Below are 27,919 nucleotides of genomic sequence, written 5' to 3' on the forward strand. Positions count from 1 at the left end.
AAAATCAAAAAAAGAAAGAGAAATGATGCACACACACAGTGACAAGCTTGACAACCCGAATCGGTCTGAACCCCTATCATACTTTATACATACCCATCCCGGAAGTAGAATGACTCTCTTTTCAACACATGTTCAAAAGGGGAATACGAATTTGCATTTGTTTAGAGCTTTTAAATTTTACTTCAAAGCACTGTCACATCTTATAGAGAAAGGAGAAGTAAAAGGAGAATCTTCTGTTGTTCAGCTTCAACAGGGCATCGTCCTCAAACTCAGGTGAGCTGAGCTCAACAATCACGGAAAGAGGGTTAACAGATGTGACAGCTCAGCAGTCATCTTGGACAGCATTTCTCTTCATGTGAATGGACTTACAAAACATTACAAAAGCAAGAGATATTCAACTTAACAAGCCGAACATTATAGGAAGTGCTTAAAGAAAAACACAGCGATTCCTCTCACCCTACTCCCACTCTACCGGAGGTAACCAATGTTGAAGTCCTTTAGGTATTCATTCACACATTTCCCTATTCTTCCACGGATGTGTCAGGCCATATATGGGCTTATCTTTTACTTACTATATCAGGAACATAAAACACATACAGTTAGCTCACATTCATAAAAATGGAGATAGATAATATTTCGTAGTATGGCTGTACCAAATTTTGAGCACCCAGCCTCGTTTGGAGGGAAATAATTTAATCAGCTACTCTCTTATTGATATAAGTAGAAAAAAATTAAAATCTACTATCGGATATGTTTTGAAGATCAATTTCTGTTAATTCTACCACTAAAATATACCCTCAAATCCATCTAATTTTCTCTGTCTCCCCATCTGCACCAGAATCCGAGCCTCACCATCACTCACCTGGAGCACTGCAATCACTTCCTATGTGTTTCCATGCCTCCATCCTCGCCCTTACAATCCATTCCTACAGGGGAGCCAGCAGGATCTTTTACAAACCTAAATCAGACGAAGTCAACCCCCAGTTTAAAAGCTTCCAATGGCTTCTCTTTGATGTGAGAAGAAAATCTGAACTCCTCGCAAACTTCCAAAGTACAAGGCTCCCACCTCTTCACACTGGTCCCTGCCTCAGCCTCTGACCTCATGCCTGGCCACTCTTCCCCTGCCACCCTGGCCTGCTTTTTGCTTTGGGGCCTCTGTGCCAGCTGCCCCTTTTACCTGGATGCTTGCCCCTCCATTTAAATGAAGAGTTCTACTTATCATTCAGATACAAGCTTTCTCAAAAGGCTTTCTCTAGACCCCCAGTCTCCAGTGAGCACCCCAGCACTTCCCACCGTATCTCCCTACTTGAATTTCCTCATAACTCTTTTCAACATTTGAGTTTCCCCTTTTGTAGAAATGTATTCACTCCTTTGCTGTTTCCCCCACTCAAATGTAAGCACCATGAGAGGAAAATCTCTCCTGCGCTGCCACATTCCTGGTACCAAGAACAGTGCTTGGCACATCAAAGGGGATCAGTAAATATGTCAAATGAATGAACCAATCAATCAATTTAAAACAGCCTATGTTCCCCGTACAATCAGCCCTACTAACTCAGGGCTCCCTTGAGCGAAAAGGGAAAGAACAACCACAGTGTAATTTAAAATTTGACTTCAGAATTTAGGAGGCCTTGATTGAAATCTCAACTCTATCTCCTGCTAATAAGTCATTTAATTCTTTAGGTCTCAGTATTATATTTGGAAAATGTGCAATCAGGACTTAGCTTACAGGTTTGCAAAGATCAAATGAGGTAATGGATGTAAAGGCATTTAAAAAACTCTAACACAGTGGCTGGCCCTATGGCCTAGTGGTTAAGTTCAGTGCCCTATACTTCAGCAACCTGGGTTTGTGGGTTCGGATCCCGGGTGCAGACCTACACCAATTGTCAGCCATGCTGTGGTGGCAACACACATATAAAATAGAGGAAAAGTGGCACAGATGTTAGCTCAGGGCTAATCTTCTTCAAGCAAAATAAGAGGAAGATTGGCAACAGATGTTCTCTCAGGGCTAATCTTCCTCAGCAAAAAAAAACCCTAGTACGTTATGTAAATGTCATCATTATTTCAATAAACTGGTACATAAATAAGTAATGAAAACATCAAGAATTGGATTAAATTTGACCTTTAAATAAGAATTACATGAAAAATATATACATAAGACTTTTACCTTTTTATAACTGGATATTCTCTGACATACATGCTCAATTTTTTCACTGCAAATGGCACTGAATTTACTCTGAAGGTCAGTAGGAATCACCTCATTTAAAGAGTTAAGGCTGGCGCAGTTTTGTACAAAATGATCATCACTTTTAGCCAGGGCTTCAAGAATCTGTAGAGATACACACACACACATACACACAAAAGAGAACAAGAAAATAAAACCTTCCAAACTAGCCAAATATAATTTTCACAATTCCAAAACATAGGGTGACTTTCCCCAGGGTGCTTCTCTTGGCTGCCTGGGATCTCCACATTCACTCAAAGGCTGGCAGTGAAGTGATGGGCCTGTGCATTTGGCATCTCACGTTCTGCCTTCTGCTGGCTTTAAACACTGCCTGGGGCAGGTGAGTGGACTGTGAAGACTCCTGGCTGGCTACATCAGGACACTGATGTGGGAACACACTGCACGTATTTTAGTCAGAGTTACTCAGAACATTTGTTTTCTCAACTTGGTAGTAGAATAACAAAAACTGAAAAAAAAAAACCAATTGAATAGCATCCTTACTTGCTACTGTGAGCCCAGTAGAGAGAGTACATTTAACAAACGTTTGCTTTTGGAATGAATAAAGGACAAGTTCTCTTGCTAAAGTAAAAATCAAAGTTATCTGCAGTGTCTGAGCTTTATCTGATAAAAGCATCATATGATGGATTCAATTAGTAAATCCTCTTGGCTATTTGAATCAATAGTAAGGCAGCATCTGTGTGTGTGTGTATGTGTGTGTGTGTGTGTGTGTGTGTGTGTGTGTGTACACGCCAGGGATCACAGAGAATTTCCAGTGAAGTGAGAATTATTAACGCGTCATATTCATATTTTATGTAGCATTTGTTTCAAAGATCATAAGGCTTGACTACACCTTTACCTAACATTTTCATAATATTGTGTGAGATACAGGTATAAATGCCACATTCATTTGAGCTCCCTCACCACCTCACTTCCCCGTCTTTCTGAATATGGAGTGTTTTTTGCTTAATCACTAGTCTAGAAATTAGAGCTCATTTTATCACCAGCAGTGTGATCTTGGTTAGACTTCTTAATTTCTTGGACTCTCTTTTCTTCATGTGTAAAATGAAAATATTTGCAGTACTAACTTATACAGTTATCATATATAAAATAATCCACGTAACTTTGCAAATTTAAAAGAGCTAGAAAATGAGACAAAATAATTATAATGACCTGGTCCCAAGCCCTTCCCTGGATCCCCTTAATAGTATAATGCAGTTGGGAAGGGGTTGCATTTTGAAAATATAGATTCTGTATCAATAGATACGTGTAGTGGTACAAAGTTATCGGGATGATGGAATTTTTTAAAAGTTAACTTTCAGAACATAAAACAAAAACCTAAAGTAGTTATGTTTGAAATAGTGCATTTGGATTTCTATATTATTTTCTCCCACTAAAATTCTAAAAAACTCATGCTGTCAATGCTACATCTGTATCAACTATAGATATTTGAAACAAGGACTAAAATGAAGAAATAAAGGCAGCGAAGATAAATGTCATATTTCCTACTTGTAACACCTGAATCCTCACAGGGTGATATAAAAGCAGACGAAACACTAAAGCTCAGACCCGTGGACGGTGCAACAGGAGTTTGATGGATTTACCTTGTGGGAGGATCGTGAAAAGCCAGCACAGGGTCGCCCCTTCCTCACCACGTGTTTTATCCATTTGGACGAAGACTCCCTTCCTCCCTCCACATCTTGCTTTAGTCTAACGAGTAAGGATGATATCCTTCCCGACTAAGAATTATATAAACGTCTGAGGATCTATTCAGAAACTGATCTCTAAGCTTCGTGAAATTTTATGAAATAAGCATGAGACTTGCAGAATTTGAAATTTCTTAAAACGTATTTCACGACTTCAAATACTCATCAGGGGATTATGTGCATTAAAAAAAGCACCACCTGTCATGAAAACCATCCGAGGACAGAGAAGTCTTTGCCAAATCAACTAACACTCCTGGGCAAGAGTCCCATCCAGCTTAAGAGTGTGCTCCAAAAGACATCAATAAAAAGGAAGACTGTTCACATACTGAGCCATGGGAAAGAAAGAAAAAGAAGCTGAATGAGCTGACAGCTGAAACATACACAGCTACTTACATTTTTCAAAGTGGGGGTGGACAAGGGTTTCAGTTGCTTTATTTAGAACAAAATCCCCTGTTTTCCCAGAATCACTCATACCTTGGCAGTGAGGCTGAAGAACCCTTTGGGCTCGATCATCTTCTCCACCACGTTGCACTTTATCCCAGCCGTGCTGTCATACTCATACACGACGCCGTATTCCAGGTGGATGTTATCCACGGTCAGGCTCACGTGTTCCTTCTTCCCGTCGATGATGGCCATCGTGTTGAACTTGTCAATTACCTCTGGAATAAAGCCAATTTTAACTCAGCAAATTCATGAACGGTTTGTTACCCTCTTCAAATAATTTGAGGCTCTTCGAATAATTTTTAAAGAGTTCTTGAAAAAAATAGCTGAATCTGATGTGCTAAATGAAGCGTCTATTCTTAACATTTTTAAAAATAAGAACATTTAAAAAAAACACATGCTTGAGTGATCCAAATCCCACTGCTCTAACATGACTAGCCTTACACTTGCACATCCATTTTGATCTATGGACCATACGTATGCCGATTTATACCAGTATAAATATTATACATACAATTCTATATTTTCTCATTAAAAGCATGCATGACTTAAAGTTAGTGTTCCTAAAACTGCCTCAAACATTAGATGAATATTTTCTCGAAGCAGAAAAAATATATAAAGTCACATTGAAGAAGCAGAAAGGAGACGGCAATAATCATTTTTTCAGCAGAGAGGGTGCCTGAATTTTCCCAAACAGCGTCTTCTGGAGACAGCTCATTGAGAAAATTTGTCATTGTTCACTATAATAACATTTCCATCTGGAACGTCTTTCTGTAGCTATGTTTTGGCCTGAAATCAGTCAGCTGGCGAAAAAACACCTAAAATCTCAAGTAAGAAACTGAGAGTATCCTAACAGTAAATATCAAATAAGCAAAAATAGGAGATTAGTTTGCTTAAAATAATTAAGTCCTAGACTAGCAGAAACAGTCTATATAAAATATACAAAAGGAGAATAATGGTTTACCTTAAAATAAATTAGGTCCTAGAATTTCCAGAACATCTCATCAACCCAGTCTACCTTTCACGATGGCACCAGTGATGATGAACAAAAACTAACTCTAAATGAGGAATAAAAGCCTCAGGATAAGGTCCCAAGATTTGTCCTGATTTAAATAAATAAAAGAGTCAATTTATCATAACAACTTGCTGCTCCAATGAGGCTGAAATATTTCTGATATTGTCCATGACCTTAGTGGCTTCTGCCAAGCAGCCTTCCAGAAATGGAGGAAAAACAGCTTTTCCTAAGTACCCCCATATGATCAGTGTGAACAAGGAATTTTCCAGCTGTGCTGGTTTGGAAGAACCAAACAGTACAATAAACATATCCAGAGACATCCACCAATAACATGAATGGAAAGATACCAGGAAAATGTAAGAGAAGATTCAAGGACTTCTGTGAAAAAGTTTGGAAACAATAATTCAAGGCATTTGTGAAATGCAAACATAAATGTAACTGCCTCAGTCCTTTCACCCTCGGCAAAGAAGCCACTGAATACAGCAATCTGCTGGTTTGCTTCACTGAGAAAACAGAAATGGTCTGAGTCCTTATCAAAAGAGCTCTCTCAAGGCTGGCCCTGTGGCCTAGTGGTGAAGTTCAGCGCACTCTGACACGGCAGCCCGGGTTCTGTTCCTGGGCATGGACTTACACCACTCGCTGGCGGCCATGCTGTGGTGGGGACCCACATATAAGATGGAGGAAGATTGGCACAGATGTTAGCTCAGGGAGAATCTTCCTCAAGCCAAAAAAAGAGGAAGACTGGCAACAGATGTTAGCTCAGGGCAAATCTTCCTCAGCAAAAAAAAGATCTCTCTCTAATTTTCACATTATTAGTTTGTCTCTTTCATTACTGTCAATGTTAGAACACAGTAAAAGTTACTAGAATCAGGAAACTATTTTCAAAGGAACTATGGGCCCTCTAGACCAGGCTTCTCGAATTTTAATGTATACACAAGTGATATCTTGTTAAGATGGAGACTCTGATTCAGTAGATCTGGGGTCGGGCTGAGATTCTGCATCTCAGTCTTGTTCCAGGTGATGCTGCTGCTGGCCTGTGAACCACATTGGAGTAAGAAGGTCCACACATTTAAACCCCAAACCAGAAAACACATTTTAACTGGGATTTGAATCCTCAGTCTACCACTTACCAGCTTGGGCCACTTTCTTAACCCACATAGGCCTCAGTTTCTCCTCCCATGAAATGAGGATGATGATAATCACACCTTTATGAGATTTTCTTTCTTGATGACTTTATGAGATAATCCATGTGAAACACTTAATAAAGTGCCTCATAAAGCGTAGTAGCTATTACATGTTAGCTACTAGCTATTATTACTCATGCACTTGACATGACATCTACTTGGTAATAATGACAAGACGGTGGCTTGAACACATAAGATTTTAATGATTGGGACTAGGCACAGGCTTAGTGGAAAAGAATACTAGGAGCAAATGAGGAGAAAAAGAAGGAACCTACCTTCTACTTTGCAGTCAAAAGCATCCCCTGCTTCCTCTCCAGGGGGCTTGGAGGTAGACTTCTGAAGGTCTTCCTGCGCGCTCTCAACACTATTGTAAACCCACTGTATGGAATCTTGCTGGAAACGAGGGGGGAAGAGACCACGGAGAAATTAGTCTTCCTAAAGTGCATATCCATTTCATACACCTGCTTCAGAAGAAGAGCTGACCATCTTACTTATCCTTCTAGTTCATTTAAAAATAATAAAATTTGAATGAAAAAGAAAATCAACATCAGAAACTAATAGAAAGTCAATGGAAATTATACAAACTTTTTAAGCTTGAAATTTTGTTTTTAAGATATATTTTTAAATAAGATGTATTTCCCAAAAGTCTTACTTAAATGTTTCATGTATATCTTAAAAGAAATTATGAATTACATTTTTAAGTAGATGTTAGATGGACAATTTTCTGAAGAATCAATCATCTGTAATTATACAAACCATTTAGATGCTCTCCTAATAGTTACAAATATCTTAATACATTCAATCTTTTTTGAATCAAACCAATAAGAAAATTGGAAGAATATCTTTCATCTCTTTGGATTCCAAGTGATATAACTATCTTTTAATCCTTCCATGTCATAAAACATCCTATATTTTATTTGAAATAGCAGTTCCAGTCTTATTTAGATAAATAGGAGAGAGAAAATGGCCACAAGGTGTACACTTCCAGGGCTGCATTACTTTAAAGTTTATACTTTTCCTAGATGAGAGGATAACCTGAATTGCACGATTGAAGTGTTATTTAATTTGCATTATACATTTTTCTCCTATATTAACTTCACAATTGTGTTTAATTGTTATACTGCTATCCATCATTAAAATGCTAGTTTACATTAGATCATTGAGATACATCTTGGTAAACTGCTGTGGCCTCCAATGAACCATATCCCCCAGTATCGACATCTTTGTGTAGCTCCTATGCACAGTGACCCTGGGCTTGGTCACGTGACTTTATTTTTCCACATGCACATTAGCAAGCATGATGTAAGCAGAGAGCCGATTGTTTGGAATATTCTCTCTTGAAATGCAGACACCATGCAGAAAGGAAAGTCCTGCTAGAGACTGGAACGGAAGGCCATATGAAAGCGCTTTGGAGGAAGACTCGCCACATGGAGAGAAAAGCAACCAGGAGTGGAATGAAGGTGCCCAGTCGGGCCCCAGCATAATGTAGCCACGTCTCACAGGAAACCAATATCCAGTCAACCCATAGAATTGAGAAATAATCAATCACTGTCATTTTATGACACTAAGTTTTGGAATTGACTATTTTGTGGCAATGGATACCCAATAGAGCATGTTATGCCCTCAGTGAATTTTTCTGTCCATTTATTGCTTTTCTTAATCATTTCACTGATCAACACCTCTCCAAGAGGGAAGGCAAAAAAATGAAAAGGAATGAAGTTCAAATCAATTTGGCTACTTATTAAAATTCTGATAGAAGGGGAAAAGTTTGATAATTTTAGAAGAGTCTTTTTAAAAAAATTCATTAACACAGTTCAACAAATATTTACTAAGCTACTATCAACCAGAATAACCCATGTGTCTATATGTGAATTGCAATTTGTTAGCTAGTTTGAACTTATTAGTAGGCAAAATTGATCAGCTATTTTCTTGTAGGTTCAGTATTTTGCAGGATGTCAGTCCTGGCCTGTGAGAAAATAGAAAGTCTTCTTTCTGGTTTGGACACAGCCACATGCTCACATCCAGAAAGAGTACTTCACTGTGCATGAAAGAAAAAATATGAAGCCTCGCCTCAAAAGTTCCTTTTGCATTTAAGTTGATTAATTTGAGAGAATTTTCTATTATAGTCCAAATTCACTTGTACCTTATGAGATAACAAGCTTTGCTTATGAATTACGATTCTAATTTTATTTTTCTATGGCACTTGAAATTTGATTCAGAGGAGAGCGCTTAAAATTTTAAGTAATGGCAAGCACATTTTGGTATTTTATTTTAAGAGCTAAATCCAGTTACCTAAGTAAATATATCCAAAAATCAGTCCCAGAGCCTATAAAGCCCACAAGTTTTTCTTTTTCACACAAGTCTTATAATAAACAGTGTATATATAATTCATACATACAGACACAGACACACGATGACCATTATACATCCTAAAGCCATCACAAGGGTCAAGGAAACAGTGCAGACTTTTGGATTTCGATTGGATAAACAGCTATTTGAAAACTCTTATCACAATGAAAATGAAAATACCCCAGAGTACTTTTTTTATTTAGTGAGGAAGACTGGCCCTGAGCTAACATCTGTTGCCAATCTTCCTCTTTTTGCTTAAGGAAGAGTGGCCCTGGGGCAACATCTGTGCCAGTCCTCCTCTATTTTGTATGTGGGATGCCGCCACAGTGTGGCCCACGAGGGTGTGCAGGTCCCTGCCCTGGATCAGAATCCATGAACCCTGGGCCAGCAAAGTGGAGTGCGAGAACCCAACCACTACACCAGTGGGTGGGACCACCTGAGAGTACTTTTTAAACAGGTGATAATGCTGTAACAATAAAACAAGCCATAATCTATTGTAACTAATTGCCCAGATAAAACAATTATTACGAGATTTACAATGCTGTGCTTAAATGTGAACCCAGAAGTGGAAAGCACAGACATCTCTGGCAGTCTCCTACGTCTGTCCCCTAGGCCTTCTAGGCACGTTTGCAATTAGATCCAGATAAGCTGAAGGGCAGTTTACCTTCATGGGCCTCCTGTATTTCCTGCAGGCTGTAACATGCGCAATGACACTGGCATGCGTCTCTTTGCTGACGTTGATTCCATTCACTTTGATAATACATTGTCCAGGGTGAAGGCCAGCTGCTGCGGCCACAGTTCCTTTCAATACAAATGGGAAAATTGCCAAAAACTACTTTTAGGAGTAAGATTCATTTTTATCACGTCTACAATAAGGAAAGCAATTTTAAAACATAATAAAGATCCAGTTAGTACGTTCTTGATAAATTTGGTTCTGATAGCAATGTCCTCTGAAAATGTTTCTGTTTTTTAACTGGCCATTCAAACTGTGACTAGGAGAATATTTTCCCACCTCCCTAAGAATTCATTTGAAGGGATATTATAAAGTGACCTTTATTATGCTAATCAGTTATTATCCCTCTTAAATGTCTAGTCAATCTAATTTTCTAAAAATGCATACATAATGGCAAAATGAGAAAGCCAGAAACATATGCCTTATTTATCTCTCTTTAGTCTACTAAATTCTTAAATATTAAAGTAATATTCATTTTCATTTTTTAAAACACGAACAATTAAAAGAAATTCCTAAGGAAGAAAATCAAGTCAATTAGCAGCTATGAGTGGACTGGATTTGCTAAGACAAATAAGAGTTTGGAATATGTACAAAAGGTCATGAACCAGAGAATTTGTGGAGAATAAAATTAACCAAATAACGTCAACTGTCCATCATTTATTTGCATAGGTAAAGATTTTAATATGAAAGTGGCATACCCAAACCAGTGAGTTAAGATTTTCAGAATCTTCTAATCATTATTATTTGATATTCTGAGCAAATCAACACTTTCAAAGCATCAGTAATAAATACAATGACTATAACTAATACAGATGATTATAAAAGTTATCCTAAGTATGTCAGAAGAAACTTCCTCTGTAAGCAATTTTCCCATGAAGGAACTATTAAACATCTTGAAGAACATAATTTATATTCAAGAAGACAATATATATTTTCTTCTCACTAAAATTCACTCCCAGAAATGTGAACTGGTTTTTCTGGATTGAACTGAGTCTTGGGAGGGGAAGGACATTCTCAGCAGAAAGAGCAGCCTGACAAAAGGCACTGAGTTAAGACATAACCTGGACGTTTAGAAACATGCAGGCAGTTGGCGTGAGATTAAAATGAGAGGATGAAAGAGACTCTGGAGAGTGGAGCAGGGCCAGGTCGTGAAGTCCTCGTGTGCTTTGTGTGAAGTCATAAGAGTCTGAACCTTACTGTGTATGAAAGAAGAAAAACATTTAAGAATTTTAACCAGAGAAAGCAGTGACTTAAACAGAGACATGATTCCCCCAAACAGAGGAAGGATCGTTGGAGTTTAAGTCAAAAATCAAAATCACAGCAAGTATCTAGTGGACTTTTCCACGCTGGAACCACGGTAGCATTAGTTATAAAGGGGAGAATGAGATCAAAGGTTTGATGTTTGATGACAGAGTTTATGAAGAAGCTGGAATACGTGCCTTTGGACTGAGTGGCTGAGTAGGTGGAGTCATTTAAAAAGAGAGAATACAGAAGGTAAAGCAGCTTCAGAGGATAGATGAAAAGTTCAACTGGGGATAATACTGAGTTTTAAGGTGCCAAAGAGGCATTTGGGTGGAGATGTTTAATAAACAATTAAATCTAGGCTACAGAATTCAGGAAAGAGATCTGGGCAGGAGACAGAGATTTAGAAATCTCCAGCAAAGAGGATCAATAAGGTTGCTTATGAAGAGCAAGAAGGCAGAGAAGAGAAGAGGGCACCAACGGTTAAGACGGTTAAGATGTCAATAGACGAAGGGAGCTGGCAGAGGATGGAGTAGGAGAAAAATCTGGGAAGAGCCTTCTCAGAAATCAAGAGATGGCACTTTAAGCAAACGGGAGTAGTCAGTTTAAATAAATGCCACAGATAGCTCAATAAAGACAAGGATTAGCAATGTCCATTGTATTTTCCAGTTAAGTCCATGATAACTCTTATAAGATAGACTTTAGAGACATGAGTGGGAGGTGGGAGGCAATGTTTATAGCACTGGGCTAAAATTAAAATAGGAAGCAAGGATGGGCAGGCAAAAACACAGACCAGGATTTTAGGAAGTGTGGCCATGACAGTATAAAAGTTATTAGAGCGTTATTCTAGAGCTGAGCTTCTCAATCTTTGATGTGCATACAAATCACCTGCAGATCTCATTAAAAATGCAGATTCTGACTCAGTATGTCCCAGGTGGGATCTGAGATTCTGCATTTCTAACCAGCTCCCGAGTGATGTCAATGCAGTAGGTCTGTGGCCCACACTTTGAGCAGCAAGGATCTAGAGGGGAAAACAAGGAAAAGGGAAAGGTTTTGTGTTTACTGTTCTAGTTTAAGATGGTTTTGTTTCTTTGTTTATTTTAATGGGAAAGAATTGACATGTTTATAGCCTACACTATAATAATCCAATGAAGAGAAATGGTTGAAAATTCTGGAAGGGGGATATCTTACAGTGCAATACTCCAGAGGAGGTATCTGAAGGGATGGGATCCAAAACATGTGTAGAGAGATTAACCTTGAACACCAGGAAGAAAAAAGAAGACCTTTTCCACTAGGACGGGAGAAAAGTTGGTGATGGTGATACAGCCAGCAACAGGTGTGCAGACATGGGTGTGGGATTCTGAGGATTTCATATCTGGTAGCCTCAATTTGTCTGTGAGGTGCCAAAGGAAGTTCATCTTGGGAGATAGGAGGCAATTATGAGGAGAAAAGAGGGAGCTGATCAGAATCACATAAAAAGATTGCTGAGTAATAATATGGGCTCAGTAAAAGACAAGGCAGTGAATTGGGATAACAGTAATTCCATAACCATGATAGTTTTTCTTAGCTACTCAGGAGGAAGAGCAAGAAGCTGGTTAGGTTGGTCCAAGGCTAAGATGAGATGGCCTGGATGCACCTGAGGATAAGGACAAGAGGACGATACTGGCAAGAGTGACTCAAGTGACCGGCCAAGGGGATAAGGCTGGCTAAGAGAGACAGTGGAGTCTTGGGGGGGGGGGGGGGGCGGTGTGTAACTGACCAGGAGAAAAAGAGAAGGATCCAAAGACTGGAGGTCCCAATCGAATCAAAAAACAACCTGTGAATACCAGTGCGATAAGAGACGAAAATTAGAGACTGTAATCAGAAATTGGAATATTGGAATTTTAGGTGAAATTTCAAAGGTGGAATTCCAGTTATTGATACACTCCAGTATGTGGCCATGGGAAAGGTCTGAAGAAGAAAAATGAGAAAATGGTTTCTTTTTCTTATGGCAAAATTACAGCGCAAAAAAGAAAGCACAGAATAATATCTTTTCATTTAATATACATTTGAAAGGAAAAACACATGATCATTTCTGTCTTTTGCTCTTTAGAAGCAAAAAGCATAGGACCCAGACTTGGTCCTTTCTTATCACTAAGTCCGAAGACAGACCTTGCTCTTTAAATGATACTGTAACAGAGAAAGATACAACTTACTCAGGGTTCCAGTTATCTCATAGGACTGATAATGTAACTTACTCCTTTTTGGTTTAGTAAAAATGAAGAAGATATTTGATGTATCAAATATCCCATTTCGGTATGAAATGTATCCTGCTTCAGTTTTATAATATTACTGAATTATTGGAAAGATTTTAAATGCCTATTAATCTATATGTTTTAAAAATCTGAGTGAAAAGACAAGTTTTTGAAATATGATTCATTTTTATCATACACATACTAATTAAAGCAATTTTATAATCTAATAAAGGTCTGACTAGTATGTTCTTGATAAATTTGATTCTGATAGCAACGCCATCTCTAAATTTTCCAGTCTAATGTTTAGGTGAACACAGTAAGGTGCTCTGCATTTTTCATTTCTTAGTAATGAAAAGCATGTATGTCCCTTGTTAAGATAAACTCGTGGCCTCGTATGCTTATAATGACTCTTCTTGCTATAGCAGCTCGTTATTTACTATGTTTAGCAATGTGGAATCTAACATTATTCCTTTAAATCATTACTAGTGTTAGTACAAAATTTAAAATACATAGGATAATAAAAGATATCAACGGCTGACTTGCCTATCACACAAAAAGAAGATGAAATATAAACATAAGTTTTTAGTCACTAAAATGACTTAATTTAAAATGCATTTTATGATTTACAAAATGCATGGTTTATAGGAATACCTCAAGTAACCATATAGCAACGGGCTCTAAAGCACACAGAGCATTCTTAAACCTGAGAACTCACATCTTTGAATTACTGAAAAAAATATAATTATTCACCATCAGAGAAAAATACAAATAGACAACCTTAAATTCATATATCCTTTGTCTAAACTAAAGCATGCAGAAAAGTGCTATTGGGAAGCATCATTCTTTTATAAATTTTTAACAATAATAAATGTGCCTTACAATTTTGTGTGTGTGTGTGTGAGGAAGATTGGCTCTGAGCTAACATCTGTTGCCAATCTTCCTCCTTTTGCTTAAGGAAGATTTTTGCTGAGCTAGCATCTGTGCCAATCTTCCTCTATTTTATGTGGGATGCCACCACAGCGAGGCTTGACGAGCGGTGCTAGGTCTGCGCCGGGATCTGAACCTGTGAACCCTGGGCAATGGAAGCAGAGCACACAAACTTAACCACTGCGTGACTGGGCTGGCCCCTTTACAATTTTTAAGAGTTTTTAAAAAATTGTTTTAGGAGTGTAGTACCATTGAGCTAATATGGCAAAAATATGATGGAGAAAATTCACAACAACATAATGATGCAGATTTTACACATATTCTTGTTCAGCAAGGACTATCCAAACATGCTGGCAAGCTGTTTCCCAAGCAGGATGAACTTCTCACCTCTTCCTACTGCATGCACAACCGATGGGCCGTATCCTCGGATCTGGAATCCAAGTCCCTCAGCTGAATCTGGGATTTTCACTGTCCTAAAATCAACCGGAAAATAAGGTAAGATGACTTTAAAATGCCACAATTGGTTAAAACAATAGTTGTCCACACTTTCATTCATTCTCTCAATAAATATGTATTGAGAGGCCACCATGTGAAACATACTGGGCTAGACACCCTTGCAGGAGACAAACACGGTGTGTGTTCTCCCCAAGGCACAGAGCAGGCATGCAGTGCAGAGTCCCTCAGTTGAACAGTCATTGCAAAGTGTATCCTGAATAAGGAGCAGGTTCTGGGGTCAGACAAACCCAGCAGCGAATCCTTTTAGTCAGTTGATAGGTGGGTCACTTGGAAGAACGCCTTAACTTCTTCGAGCCTGAGTTTCCCCAGAAAGATGATGATATTAAAGCTTAGCAGGGTGTCGGTGGGGATTAACAGGGAGACCTTTGGTAAACCACCCATAGCATCATGCTGTGAACTATGTAGGTACTTAATCAAATGGAAGCTTCTCTCCTTCCTATACTGTTACAAGAAAGACACCAGTGCACAGTGAAATCTCTTTGTTAAAATTGATATAAAAGAAACACAGAGTTAATACATTTCTACCTGTTGGAAACTTCATCAAAGAACAACAACAAAGAGCTAGTTATAAAGAACACATCTGTCCAACACTACACCCAATTTAAGAATATGATTACATTAAGTATTTACTCAGTGAAATTTTAAAAGACTATACATCAAAAGGTAAACTTGAATAAGGAAAAAATATTTTCAATGAATCCACACGGAAAAGCTGAAGGGCTGGAGAAGTTGAGTAAGCTGTCACGGCAAAGCGGTGAGGGATGTCCAATCTAGCACTAATAAATGAGCCACTCCACAGAAGGAAGCCAGACATCAGACAGAAACAACAAACAGCAGAGAACGCAGTACAAGATGGAACAACATAACAATAAAAACAAGCATAATAAATTGCGGTAGAGAGCAAAGACAAATGAATATGAGGCAATAAATTTTGATGGATAGCCCTTGATGCCCAAGAAACAAAAGTGTTTTCCAAAAGATGATGAATTAATCATGAAATAAATGTCGGCAGCACTTCAAGGGCACATTAGACAGAGTCTGAAGTTAGGTACAGCAGCACTTATTCCAAGTTTATGAAATAGCTGTTGGAGCAGCTTGAACAACGCTGCCTGGAACACTTGAGAGAGCCATATACTGCGTTTAGGGCTGAAGGAAGAGGCTGGCACTGCCATCTAAACATAACCTAGGCAAGCGTTCCGCGATGGAAATGCAAATTGCCTGTTCCAGGGAACCTTGAAAGTGTTATTAGAAATTAGGGTATACATTATGAAGTGATCTGCATATTGGTGGGAGAGACATCTCAGAACTAATTTATCCCTTATCCTTAATTAAATACTTTTTGGTGTATAATGCTGTATCTGCTTCTTTTAAATAGCATCTCGTTACTAGTGTCTGTCAAAGACACACTTGAAAATGGGAAGATAGACTAAGGAAAAGAAAAGGGAATAAATACATTTTCTGAGTATGAAACAAAAAATAGAGGTAGCTCATGCTTCATATCTTATGAATGAGAGTTCACTTTAACTGAAATAAATTAAGAGCTTTCAGACTGTGGTGAATTATTGTTGCTTTTGGATTATGAGGAATTCACAGTGGCCTCTCAACTCTTTCTTTCTTCTTTCTTTCTTTCTTTTTTTGTTTTTGGTGAGGAAAATTGGCCCTGAGCTAACATCTGTTGCCCTTTTTGCTTGAGGAAGATTATCCCTGAGCTAACATTTGTGTCAATCTTCCTCTATTTTGTATGTGTGACGCTGCCATAGCATGGCTTGATGAGTGGCGTGTAGGTCTGTGCCCTGGATCTGAACCCATGAACCCCAGACCGCCCAAGCAGAGCATGCAAACTTAACCACTACACCACCAGGCTGGCCCCTCAACTCTTTCTGAGCATGGTCTTCCAGCCTTCTCATATGGCTATTGAAGACTGACCATACTCTGACCTTCAAGAAGATCACTATGTTTTTCTGAACAAAATTTGTACAAAACACCGTGAGATACATTTTGGTCATAATATTGGGACTCTCTTCAAAACATGATTTTTGGAAAACATGTTTCCCTGCTGAGACCACGATACTGTCTATTAAGGAAGAATTAAACTTATACAAGAGGAATGCTCTATTTCTTATTGAAAATAAATGCACTAAAGTATCTGCTACAAAGCCTTTTGAAAAATTCCTTGGTGTTATCAAGTGTAAAATACAGCTAGATTCAAAAGAAAAATTCTGTTGTATTTACCTCTCATATTTTTGCCTTTTCTCCCCAACAAGATACTACATAATTATAAGCAACCATTGTAAGAAAACATGAGAGAGTGATTTATAGGAATCGTACATTAGAACAGCACATAAAGGAAAGGTTATAGATTTAAAACAAATTTACAATAAAAAGGAAAAAGATGAGTACTCTATCCTGAAAACAGTTTTGAAATACAATGTAAAATATGCTCTTGATGTAATAAAGGAGCAATGAGAAAAGTGAAATGAGAGAACAGATACGCATCATATGTATGTATGTACTGGAGTACATACTATGTGCTGAAGATGTCACTAAGATCTTCAAGAACCTAGATTTATTTAACGTTCTTAGTAGAACCGTGACACAGGCACTCTTACCATCCTCGTTTTTCTATGGATGAGGATGTTGAAGCAACACAATTAGCAAGCAAGTGGTAGAAGAGAGGCTTGAACTTGGACCAGAAATATCGGGTTCCAGATACTGTGCAACTGCAACGAATGCCAAGGGAGGAGTCAGAAGACCCAGGTTCCAACCCTGCTCATCTAGCAACTAATTCCAGGACTGAGGATTTGCCCCTATCTATTGAGTTTTGAAGCTGATGACTTCAAAGTCCTCTTCCTGTTGAAATGTCTATGATCAGTGAACCAGTATTGGCAAGGTTAAATCAGGGGGCATGGGGCCTCAGGAGAGGGCCTTTATGTTTACCAAAGTAAAGAGCTTTGGAATATTACTCTCATTTCTTTCTGGGCTTGTCCTATTCCCTTTTAAAGGCCCTCAAAGCATCCAGAGGTAGGCAACTAGGTCAGCCTTATCCTAGATAGGGTTGGATAAAGAGGGCATAATCGATCACAATTAGGTTTAGAGAGAAGACATTGCTATGGTTATTTGCTCCTCTCTAACCCAAAGTCCTCCTAAATTAGTCACCTTAATGAGTCACAGTCACTCTTTCAGACCCCTTGGTAAGCTGTTGGTAGAATGTAAAGCATCTATCTTGATGACTTAGTGCAGAATCCAGCCCATCACACTGCACTTCACCTCTTAAGACCAATAGTGCACCCAGCTATTAATGAGTATACGTATTGAGGCAGGGAAGAATACTATACTATATATACTTAGAATATTTTCATAAGCAGTTAAAATAAACCTTTTTGTTTTTGAAGTGGTAACCTTAATTTATCTTAAAATTAATAAAGTTGCTTATCACTATTGATAAATAATAAATAACTAAATGTCAAACAATAATTTTGGCATAATCGTACTATATTAAGACACTATGCCAAGCACTTTATATGCATTATCTCAATTAATTAACTGGTTAAACAAATCATGGAAACCCGATAAGGGAATGCTAGACCATCAATGATTCCCAGAAGAAAAGCCAGTGTCTTCCAAGTGTATCCATAACATCTTGTTATTTTTGTCAAAGAAAAAAGCAGATCATAAAGCACGATCCCATTTTATAAATATATCTTTGTGTATATGTGTGTCAATACTTAGAAAAATAAACTAACACTGAATTCCAAAAAGATCATTGTTATTTATGGATGATATCAAATATAGAGAGTACTGAAAAATCTGTCCTCTCTAAATTTCCTATAATAAACAAGGGTTTTTCCTAATGATAGGTAGATCAATAGACATTTCTTTTAAAGAACAGAAATACTGCCAAGTACACACAAGCATGGAAGTGTCTTTCACCCAGTCTTGATTCCATCTCCTATGAGCATTTAATTATAAATGGTATCTAATCAGCGCACAGCCCTTGAAACAGAGCTGAACATGGAGGAACGTAGTTCTTTATTATCAAGTGTTCTATTGGTTTGCTTCACTCATAGTCAAACTCAACCCAGGAAAATTTGGGTAGCAAAAAGAAAGTATTATTTCTGCTAAAACTACCTGATTCGAAGCAAGCACTTTACCGTCATGAGCAATGTAGTTTTTCCATCATCTAAAGACCAGTATTAGTGACACTGATAGGGTTTAAACGTTCTAAGCAATGATATGCTTAATTCTAGACATTTACTTGGTTGACATTTCTATTTTATTCACCTCTGGATAAATTTTTTAAAATCCCACATAAATCACACAACTTACTCCCTTGGCTTTGTGCTCACAAGAACTCTTAGAGGTTTTCTGCTGTTTAAGCATGATTTCAGGAAGCAATCCACTTCATTGAAAGGTCTCATAAAAACTAGGTCACCATTAATAGTAAAGATCTTTTTCCCAACTTCCATGCCAGCCATCTAAGACAGAAATTGCAAAAAGAATTCAAATTATATTTTAATAAGGCATCTATTTTTTTCATAGAATTAGAATCTGAAAAGAACTAGATTGTACAGATTTTGACATTTCAACACATCTGCAATGTTCTTATATAACTTCACAAAACAGAACTGTGGGCGAGACAACCTAATTATCATTCTCTGTGACCCAGTTTTAAATTTGATCACCCATCTTTACTAAAATTCTCCCCCCTCCCTCCACGACTTAACATTGTACTCCTCCTGTGACCCTTTTTTCTGTTGTATTTTATAGTTCTTTTTTTTTACTTCCCCCTTTTAACTAGAGTCAAACCCCAGGTTAATTTTTTGACTGCATTTTCCATCTAGATCAAATTAACTCAAGAGAGTTTCAACCTCACAGAGACATCAGTGACAACCAAATATGCACTGTTAGCCTCCCATAGCATAAGTGTCTCCAAAGGCAGGAGAGAGGAATGACCTGGAATCCAAGCAAGAGAGCTCCAATAAGCACAGATCGCAAGATGCTGCAAAGACGGCAAGGAAGATATTATCTCTCCAGGCCAACCAGGCTGCTCTTCTTAACCATTCCTACTGCCTATAAACTAAATGTTCTTTTGGTTACAAGCGAAATGATGAAAACTTGGGAGAGGGTGTTTTATCAGTGGCCTAGTCAGATAAAGCTCTGCTCTAAGAACATCGCTGGAAATGTCTGGGAGAAACGCTTCCTTCTCACAGGAAATTATTAAAAATTGTCATTTGTTGGCCAGGCCCACTAACAGAGTATGAGTTACAGATTTCTTTCGTTTGAAATTAATGCGCTGTACATAAAGCTTTGTCTTGCATGAGCTTGTGTTTTGGTAAAAGACTGAGACCTTGGGCATCAGCAGACAGGAGGTTGGGTGACAGTTTACTACTAACTTTAAATAGATTCAAAGTTAAAAGCCATGCTTCATTCATTCTCACATTCTTTATTAAAGATTTAAACATTGAGAGGTTTGCTTGAGAATTAAGCATTTTACAAGCATTTTAGATCTGATATACTTTGGGATATAACACTGGAAAGTAGGTCCCATGAGGGCAGGAAATTTTGCCTCTTTTGTTCATGACTGTATTCCCAGAGCCTCCAACACTGCCTAGCATATGGTAGGTACTAAATAAGTATTTCTCAATGAATGAACGAATGATCAAGAGATTCCTCTGTTTAAAAGGCTGGTGAGGTGAGAAAACATCAATCAGTATTAACCCAATGAGAAAATAAGTCAAAGCATGTGCTTTACTGATGGAAGTTGTATTTAAATAAGACAGTCAAAAGTGACAGGAAAACAGAAGACGTGGCCCTTGATTTAATGGAAGAACCGTTGGACGTATATAATACAGCCCCACGCTATGCAGTTCCCACGGGGTTCCGGGCTAGAATCGGTGAACAGGGAAGTACCAGGCACACGGAATGAGCAACTGGCCTCCCAGGAAGTTAAGAAGTTCATAGCTTAGATCTCTACAATCCTTCTCCCCAACTATCTTCGAGTACCCAGACATAGACTCCTCTGTCACAAATCCCAAGAGTAATTGGTAGGACCTCAGAATAAAACTATTCAGAAAACACTACTTTCAATAAAGATACTTAAAGGCTGATTGGAACTTGTGTAGAACTTTTACATTTGTATGTCACAGACAACAAATTTAAATAAAAGTGCTAATTTACATTACCTCAGCATTAGACCCCTTTTCTACCAACTTTATTATTGGAACTTTATTTTTGTCTTCTAACCCAAAACCATAGCTGCCTTCAGTGGATTTAATCTGAAATGCAAAATATTAACAATGCAACTTATTAATAAAGCAACTATGAAAAAAGTTACAGATCAAACAGAATGAAACAACATGCATCACCATTAAACAAGTTTATGCAATCTCCTGCTAATGTCTAATCAAGAAGAAAACTTATATAACATATTAATAAACTTACCAGTAATGATTTAGCTATAACATTTTCCACAACTTTTAAATCATGTTTCATAAGTCGATGTTTCATATTTGATCCTTCCATTTCCTCATCCGCAAAGAATCGGAAAAGGAGGGGTTCATCTTTGAATTCACTTTTTTCAAGGACTACAGAAACAGAGAGAGATTCAAATGGTTCGATTAGCCCAAAAATCAAACATTTTCTATGTTGATAGACATACAGTAAATTAATACCTGTCCATGACCTCAATTTTATACTCCTGGAACAAGTTACATTCACAAATATCACTATGATATTTTTCTACTTCTTTCTATAATTTCAACGTGATTTTTTTTAAATTACTGTTACCTAAAGGATTTTGAATTTTTAAGATAAGTAGTACTTTTTCAATGTTAACTTTTTTGTGCTTAACCAAGTCTGTTACTTTCCAAATTAAAGTCAAAATTTAAATAAAAGGAGTATATTGAATCAAAAAATGTATTCAATACAAAACATAGAAACCCACAGTGTTTTGAATTTTTAGTAAACATTTTAAGTATGTTTTTAATATCCTGCACAATTATGGGAAAATTCAAATGGGTTAAGTGCTGCCCTTATGTGTGTGAGCAATTCCCACGGTGGTCACTTTTGTTCCAACACTTCAAACCAGAAATACATCTTCTGGGTGAAATGTGATTTTAGTTTCCACCAATTCCTACTTCTTTCATGTTTAAAAACATTATTCTCAAATAACTTTATTTCTGCAAAGGTCTTTTTTTTTTTCCTTTTATCTGAATGTTGATATTTCCCCCCAAAGTCCCTAAGATTCCTGGCATCCCCTAAGACCTAAGGTTTGTGTTTTGTTAGCCTTTTTTTAAAATAAAGCGGAATACTCATAGACAGAATTTGTATTCAGTGAGATCCTGGCAGCTGTCAAACTGTTTAAAAAGAGAAATCTCTATTTCTATTTATCTATCCTTCGTACCTTGAAGCGTACTTGTGCAGACAAGTTCACTCATCAAGCCAGGGAGCTAAAGGTGGGATAGTAGTGCCACGGCACAGCAGAAAGTTAGGCTTTATGAAGAGACAGACCTGAGTCTAAACTCCAGGTCTGGGACTGATTCTGGGTGTAACACTGGGAAAGTTACTAAACTTTTTGAACTTCAGTTTCCTCATCTATAAAATGGGAGCAATAAAATCTTCATAACGTTGCACAAAACTAAAATGAGGTAATAAATGTAAATAACTTGGCATATAGTAAGCAACCAAAAATGATAGTGATTTTCTTTCATTATTTTTACAGAGTTCCTAATAATGATTGTTGACTAGATGGATGGATGTATCAATCTGTGGATGGAGGACTGGCTGGCAAATGAAACTATCCAGCACAAATTAAAAAGTAATACAAGTCATAGCTGGCAACAGAAATGAAGATATATTTGAGATCGAGTGAGGTCTTGCCCACAGGACCTATGCAGTTTCCCAAAACCCACATGGTGTTTTGGCTATTGCTGTTTTCCTCCAGCAAACAGTCCGTCTAAAAGGAGCGAGAGAGGACATCAATAAGGCCAGGCATGAGCCAAACTGGTTGTGCTTTACTGACAGAGGCTTTTGTAGGGAAAACTGTTGTTGTAACTCAATATTTTAAAGCAAATATTTACATACCATTACTGCACGTTGATGCTTTAAAGAGACAAGTAATTAAAACTTCTGAAGGTTTTCAGCTTGATATTATAGTTTAAAATCCCTATCATGATGTCATTTCTTCCATTCCATAGTTTGCTCTTCAAGCAATGATATTTCTCTATCACAAATTATACAGTGCTCTAGAGACCGTGGAATGTAATGGAATTCCCAAAGGAATCTACGATAATCAATGATATTATCAAAATCGCTCTAACTTTTACTGTACTCCCTTCTTCACAAAAAAGTAAGAACCTTCTGAAAGTAATTGACAAATAGGTACCAGTGCTTTCAAATACCTGTTTAAGCATATGTATATTAACAACTGAAAAGAGATTGCTTGGGTTTACAGAATCTCTAAGATGGTGGTATGAATTGAGAGAGAAAACCAAATCTTATTACTTTTATGAAGCTAAGGAGTATGAAGTCATCAAACAAGAAAGAAAATCAATTTTTACTTAGTAGCCAAAAAGATTTTCCAGAGATTTATAATTTTGTTCTCTGAGGTACTTGTGAAAGCATTTTTCTAAAAAGAACAATAAATATTCAACCACATATGTTCTCATTTAATCATTTCAATATATACAGCCATTCAAAAAAACCATGAGTCTGATCTCAAATAGTTTCAAAGAGTATATGAGTTATTTTTTAAAAACTTCTAGCTCGAGGCTTGCGCTTCTGGAATCAGCACAGTCTAGAAAAATAGAAGAGAAGTCAAGGTAACTGGAAGATAATAGCAATTAGACGTAGGAATGGCACCAGCAGGGAAACTGAATGCAGATGTAGTAACCCAACACACACACATGGCAAGACCCAGATGTTCTTGCTGGTTCATCTCTAAACGACTTCACTGAAAACTGAGATGCTCCCAGTATCCTACAAAAACAAAATAGTGAAATACATCTATAAGCTTCCAGAATAAAAATCCGTACCATGGTGCATAAATCCATTGTCACAGAGTCCGACACCAAATATCATGGCCTCCTCTCTGGTGCGGCAATCCCCCTGTTAAACACAAAAGCAGTAGACAAGTTAATAGGCAACTGGAGGCCTTGTTGCACCTTTTCTACATTTGACATCCCCAGCACCATACGGGCAAAGCCACTCATATATTACAGCACACATTGCTTTCATAAGCCCACGATGCATCCAATTGTTACAGAACATTCACTTGATTAGGAAAACATCTTTTGACATTAAATGAAAAACAAAGACAATATCTCTTGAGAAAAACATACTTTATTAAACATGAAAATACATAAGTAACTAAAATCTTTACTACCATAAACGGATCCCTTTCTCTTATTTCTTTGATCTTGTATCCCAATTTTGTTATCAAGGAAATATTGTATATATTGAAAACATTAAATAAAGTTAAATAAAAATCATTATTCATGATCTCTGTTATCACTTCCCTTCTGCCAAATGGTCTTGCTCTTTAGGGACCCCTAAAGAGACCTACTAATCTAGGGTGATTCATAAGACCCTAAGAGTAAATTGTTTGGCTAAGCCAGCAAATGCAAGCTTCTCTTAACTATCTTACTGAAAAAATATTTAGATCCTATAACTGAACCAAAAAGAAAGCCAATGTAACCTTTTGTTATGGTTTTTATCTAGGAAACACCTATTTTATTCATATACACATGGATTCATATATATGAGTATGTATGTGTATATTTACATAAGTATGTGTGTGTATATAACCTTATAGTTGTGTGTTCTACACTTTAAGAAGTGCACTCACACATTATCTCATTTTTTCCTAGTTCTATCTGCTAGCACTTAGGTACTCTACCAAATGTCTCCTCCCTTCTCTCTGGCTTCTATTCCACTTCTATGTCAACACCCTAATCTAGTCATTCTTCATCTTACTTCTAAAATTATCATAATTTTTTTCTGGACTTTCTCCAACATAAGCTGCTATGGAATTAAACTTTCTTACACAAGAATTTCATGCTCCAAAACTTTAAACAAACTCTCTCTTTTTATAGTCATAACATACCAAAATTTTATGTTGGGCTTTCAAGGCCTTCCATATCCTCGCTTCATTCTACCTCTCTAGCTTCACTTTCCAAATACCCACACCTTTTGCTTGAGTGAAGTTGGCTGCCTCCTTTTGCCTGAACTCCCTGGGCTTATTTTCATCCTCGCTTTCACTCATACCCTCAATGCCTTTCTTTTACCCTCCAACCCATTTAAATTCTGCTTATCTACCAAGGACCAAGACAAGTTCCACCTCATGCTGTGACAACTTCAACCCTCACTAACCCTCCTGTTAACTGACAAAGCACTTATAATCTGTATCTTCGGACAATGCATCTTTGCTTTTATCAAAATCGAGCTGTTCAGTAACTTTCATGCATTCATTCAAAAGATTTTTTTTTTTTGCCACACAGTGTGCCAAGCACTATAGGTAATACATTAAAACCCTCAAGCTCACAACACTTCCCTGCCCTCAAGTAAACCGAATCTAGTGAAAGATTTGGTCACTTAAAATATGATATATAATAAGTACCATTATCCAACTTAGTCAATAATCCCAATCATGCATTATAGTAGGTGCTGGTACAAAGGTTAAAAGGGTCCCCACTCTAAGAAACAGGCGGTCTAGGCCAGTTTCAATATCATAAATTGTTTACTAAGACAGATAAACCCAGGGAACTGGGACAACGGAAGACCCTTAGCCCAGTCTGGAGGACCTGGCAAAGCTTCCTGGGGAGATGATGCTGGAGAGATATCGTAGAGGATATGTACAAATCAGCCCAATTGACTAACGGTCCCCTGAAGGCAGGAACCATGCGTGCTTCCTGTTTTGTTGGTTTGTTTTATTTTAATCATCAAAGAACTTACTTAAATGTTAAACTTACAATAACAGCTTGTTTTATAATCACTGATTGATTATTCAATTGATATCCTGGCCAGACTAATATTTTTAATTGACCATAATGGTGTAAAAAGCATGATCTAAAATATTTTGGTATCTATATGCCTTTTAAAAATCCTACTTGTGCCACACAGAACTGATGAGCATTAAAAGACAACAGAAGCTGCTTTGGTTGCGAAGAAGGAAGGCATTTTTAATTATAAAATATGACTGATCTATAAACAAATCACAGGTTACATGAATTAAATGATGTTTTAGAAGTACATTAATGCACTTGTCACATAGGGGTTAATGTCATTATATAAGGAGTTGTTGCATTATAAACCATTATACTAGAAGCAACAACAGCGAGCAAGAAATGTATCTAGAAGAAAACAACAATCATCACATTTTCCAAGACGATATCACACAATGAGTTGCCGAATAAGAGAAAAACTGTCAGACCTAGAATATACTCCAAACAATACGTAGACTACCATATTGGAGCCAGTTCTTTATTCTGTCCTCTTAAGATGTCCAAATCAATTCAGTGTCCTGGTCAAATCCAGAAATTAAGTTTTATTATCATTTGAGAGTGTTGTTGGAAAGAGACCCTTACTTTTTAAGAAATCTCTTGTTCACGTTAGATTAAGAATTTAACTTATCGCTCTCTTAGCATTCCATTATTACCTTGTCTTCCTTCTCAAAGGCAGCCCACGTTGTCCTAACCTGAAGCTAAGCAATAAGAGTTAACTACATCTGGGACCTGCACACAGCTCAAGTCATGCTGTGGTGGCATCCCACATACAAAATAGAGGAAGAGGGGCACAGATGTTAGCTCAGCAACAATCTTCCTCACCAAAAAAAAGTAATAAAAAATTTTTTAAAAAAGAATTAATTACATCTGATGCTTACATTTGAATAAGTTTTACACTATCAGAATCACAAAGCTTAAGTGATAGAGAAGAGATGACATGTCCAGCTGTTCCAGTAAGCAGTAAACAGTTGTGAAAATAAAACCTAGAGGGAATAAATGACTTGTCCAAGTTTGCATAACCATTTATCAGCAGAGCTGTCGTCAGACACCAGGTTACCTGACTCCCAGTCCATGCAACGTCTACTACACACAATTTCTACAGACATTGTCATAAAAGCCCACTAAGAAAACCGGAAGAAAGAAATAATTGCAACTTGGCACAGTTTTTGAGTAACTTATTCTATTCTTCTAATGCTCACACATGGAAAGTAAAAACGTCAAAAAGAAAAAGAGTTAATAACAGATTGCTTGAATCAAAACTTTAAATATTTGTTCAGCGCTAGCTTTTGCTCCAAAAAATTTTCTTCTGTTTTCTCACATAATCAACATATAGCACAAGTTCATGTGAATTCTATAATATTGTAATTTCCATGTGAAATTCCAACTCTGATACTGAGCACAGAACCAGTTCTGATGTCACACATTGACCACAGTGTTATAAAAGGCACTGACACCAGTAAACCCACTGGATGTATGAAGCAGGGTTTTATCTAAAGGTAATTGGTTTAATCTAAAATCTTAAATTCTAAATAGCATAAATATAAGTGCAATAAAATACAAAAATACATGGTCGGGGATAGTCTAGAAATTAATATTAAATAAAAATCTCAAAATTTACGTGCACAGATGCATCAAATGTGAATTAAACATTAATATTTGAAACAAAAATAAACATTTTTATGACTGAGTATCAGATGTTATTATCCACTTGTAACAAAGGAAGTAGGCCACTTTCTTTAATAACAAAAAACTGAAACTGCTTTCAAAATTGTCCAAATATCTAAACATAATGACAGCATTTCAACCAGTAATATTCCTTTCTCCAAACCAGTAAGTTCTGTCAAAGTGGATATCAATTTTCTTAGCCTTTTTTTAATCAATGGAAAACATGTGATCATTTATTAGTTGACCTAATATGATAAAACATTTAAATACATTTATATTTGAATATCTATTATGATGGCTAGATGCCCTGATTTGCGAATAACATTTTCTCAATACCAGCTGCCAGTTCCCACATTCTGAGAAGCAGAGCAACAATAGCAACAACAAATTTCGTACTTTCCCATTTGAAATGTATGCAGGTGAATATTAAAGCTCATCTTATCAAAGCACAACGACTATCTAACAGAGAAAAAGGCAGAGCGAGATTAGAATAACTTGCTTAGACTAATAAACAGACACTTTACAACAAATTAGTGAACAAACATGCCAAAAATTTTAGCACACGCATATAGCTATTCTTCAGTGATTTTCAAATTACACTTAGTTTTTTTGATGGATCTCAACTAATATTTTTAATACATGAACATCTTTCTCTCGAAAGACAATACAGCATAAAAATTAAGTTTAAA

The 27,919-nt window shown here is 37.2% G+C and overlaps 1 protein-coding gene across 1 annotated transcript in view; it reads right to left on the reverse strand.

The window, feature by feature from the left end:
• PREX2 (phosphatidylinositol-3,4,5-trisphosphate dependent Rac exchange factor 2) overlaps positions 1–27,919 on the reverse strand; it is a 278,353-nt gene that overhangs the window by 120,033 nt on the left and 130,401 nt on the right. Inside the window, exons 15-23 of the mRNA XM_023648497.2 lie at positions 23,598–23,670; positions 21,007–21,149; positions 20,748–20,840; positions 18,892–19,040; positions 14,437–14,522; positions 9,578–9,714; positions 6,840–6,957; positions 4,399–4,583; positions 2,165–2,326 (exon numbers count right to left, since the gene is read on the reverse strand). Of these exons, the coding sequence (XP_023504265.1) occupies positions 2,165–2,326; positions 4,399–4,583; positions 6,840–6,957; positions 9,578–9,714; positions 14,437–14,522; positions 18,892–19,040; positions 20,748–20,840; positions 21,007–21,149; positions 23,598–23,670 (1,146 nt within the window). The remainder of the gene's footprint in view (positions 1–2,164; positions 2,327–4,398; positions 4,584–6,839; positions 6,958–9,577; positions 9,715–14,436; positions 14,523–18,891; positions 19,041–20,747; positions 20,841–21,006; positions 21,150–23,597; positions 23,671–27,919) is intronic.

This window comes from Equus caballus, chromosome 9 (assembly GCF_041296265.1).
Source record: "Equus caballus isolate H_3958 breed thoroughbred chromosome 9, TB-T2T, whole genome shotgun sequence".
Classification (NCBI taxonomy): Eukaryota; Metazoa; Chordata; class Mammalia; order Perissodactyla; family Equidae; genus Equus; species Equus caballus.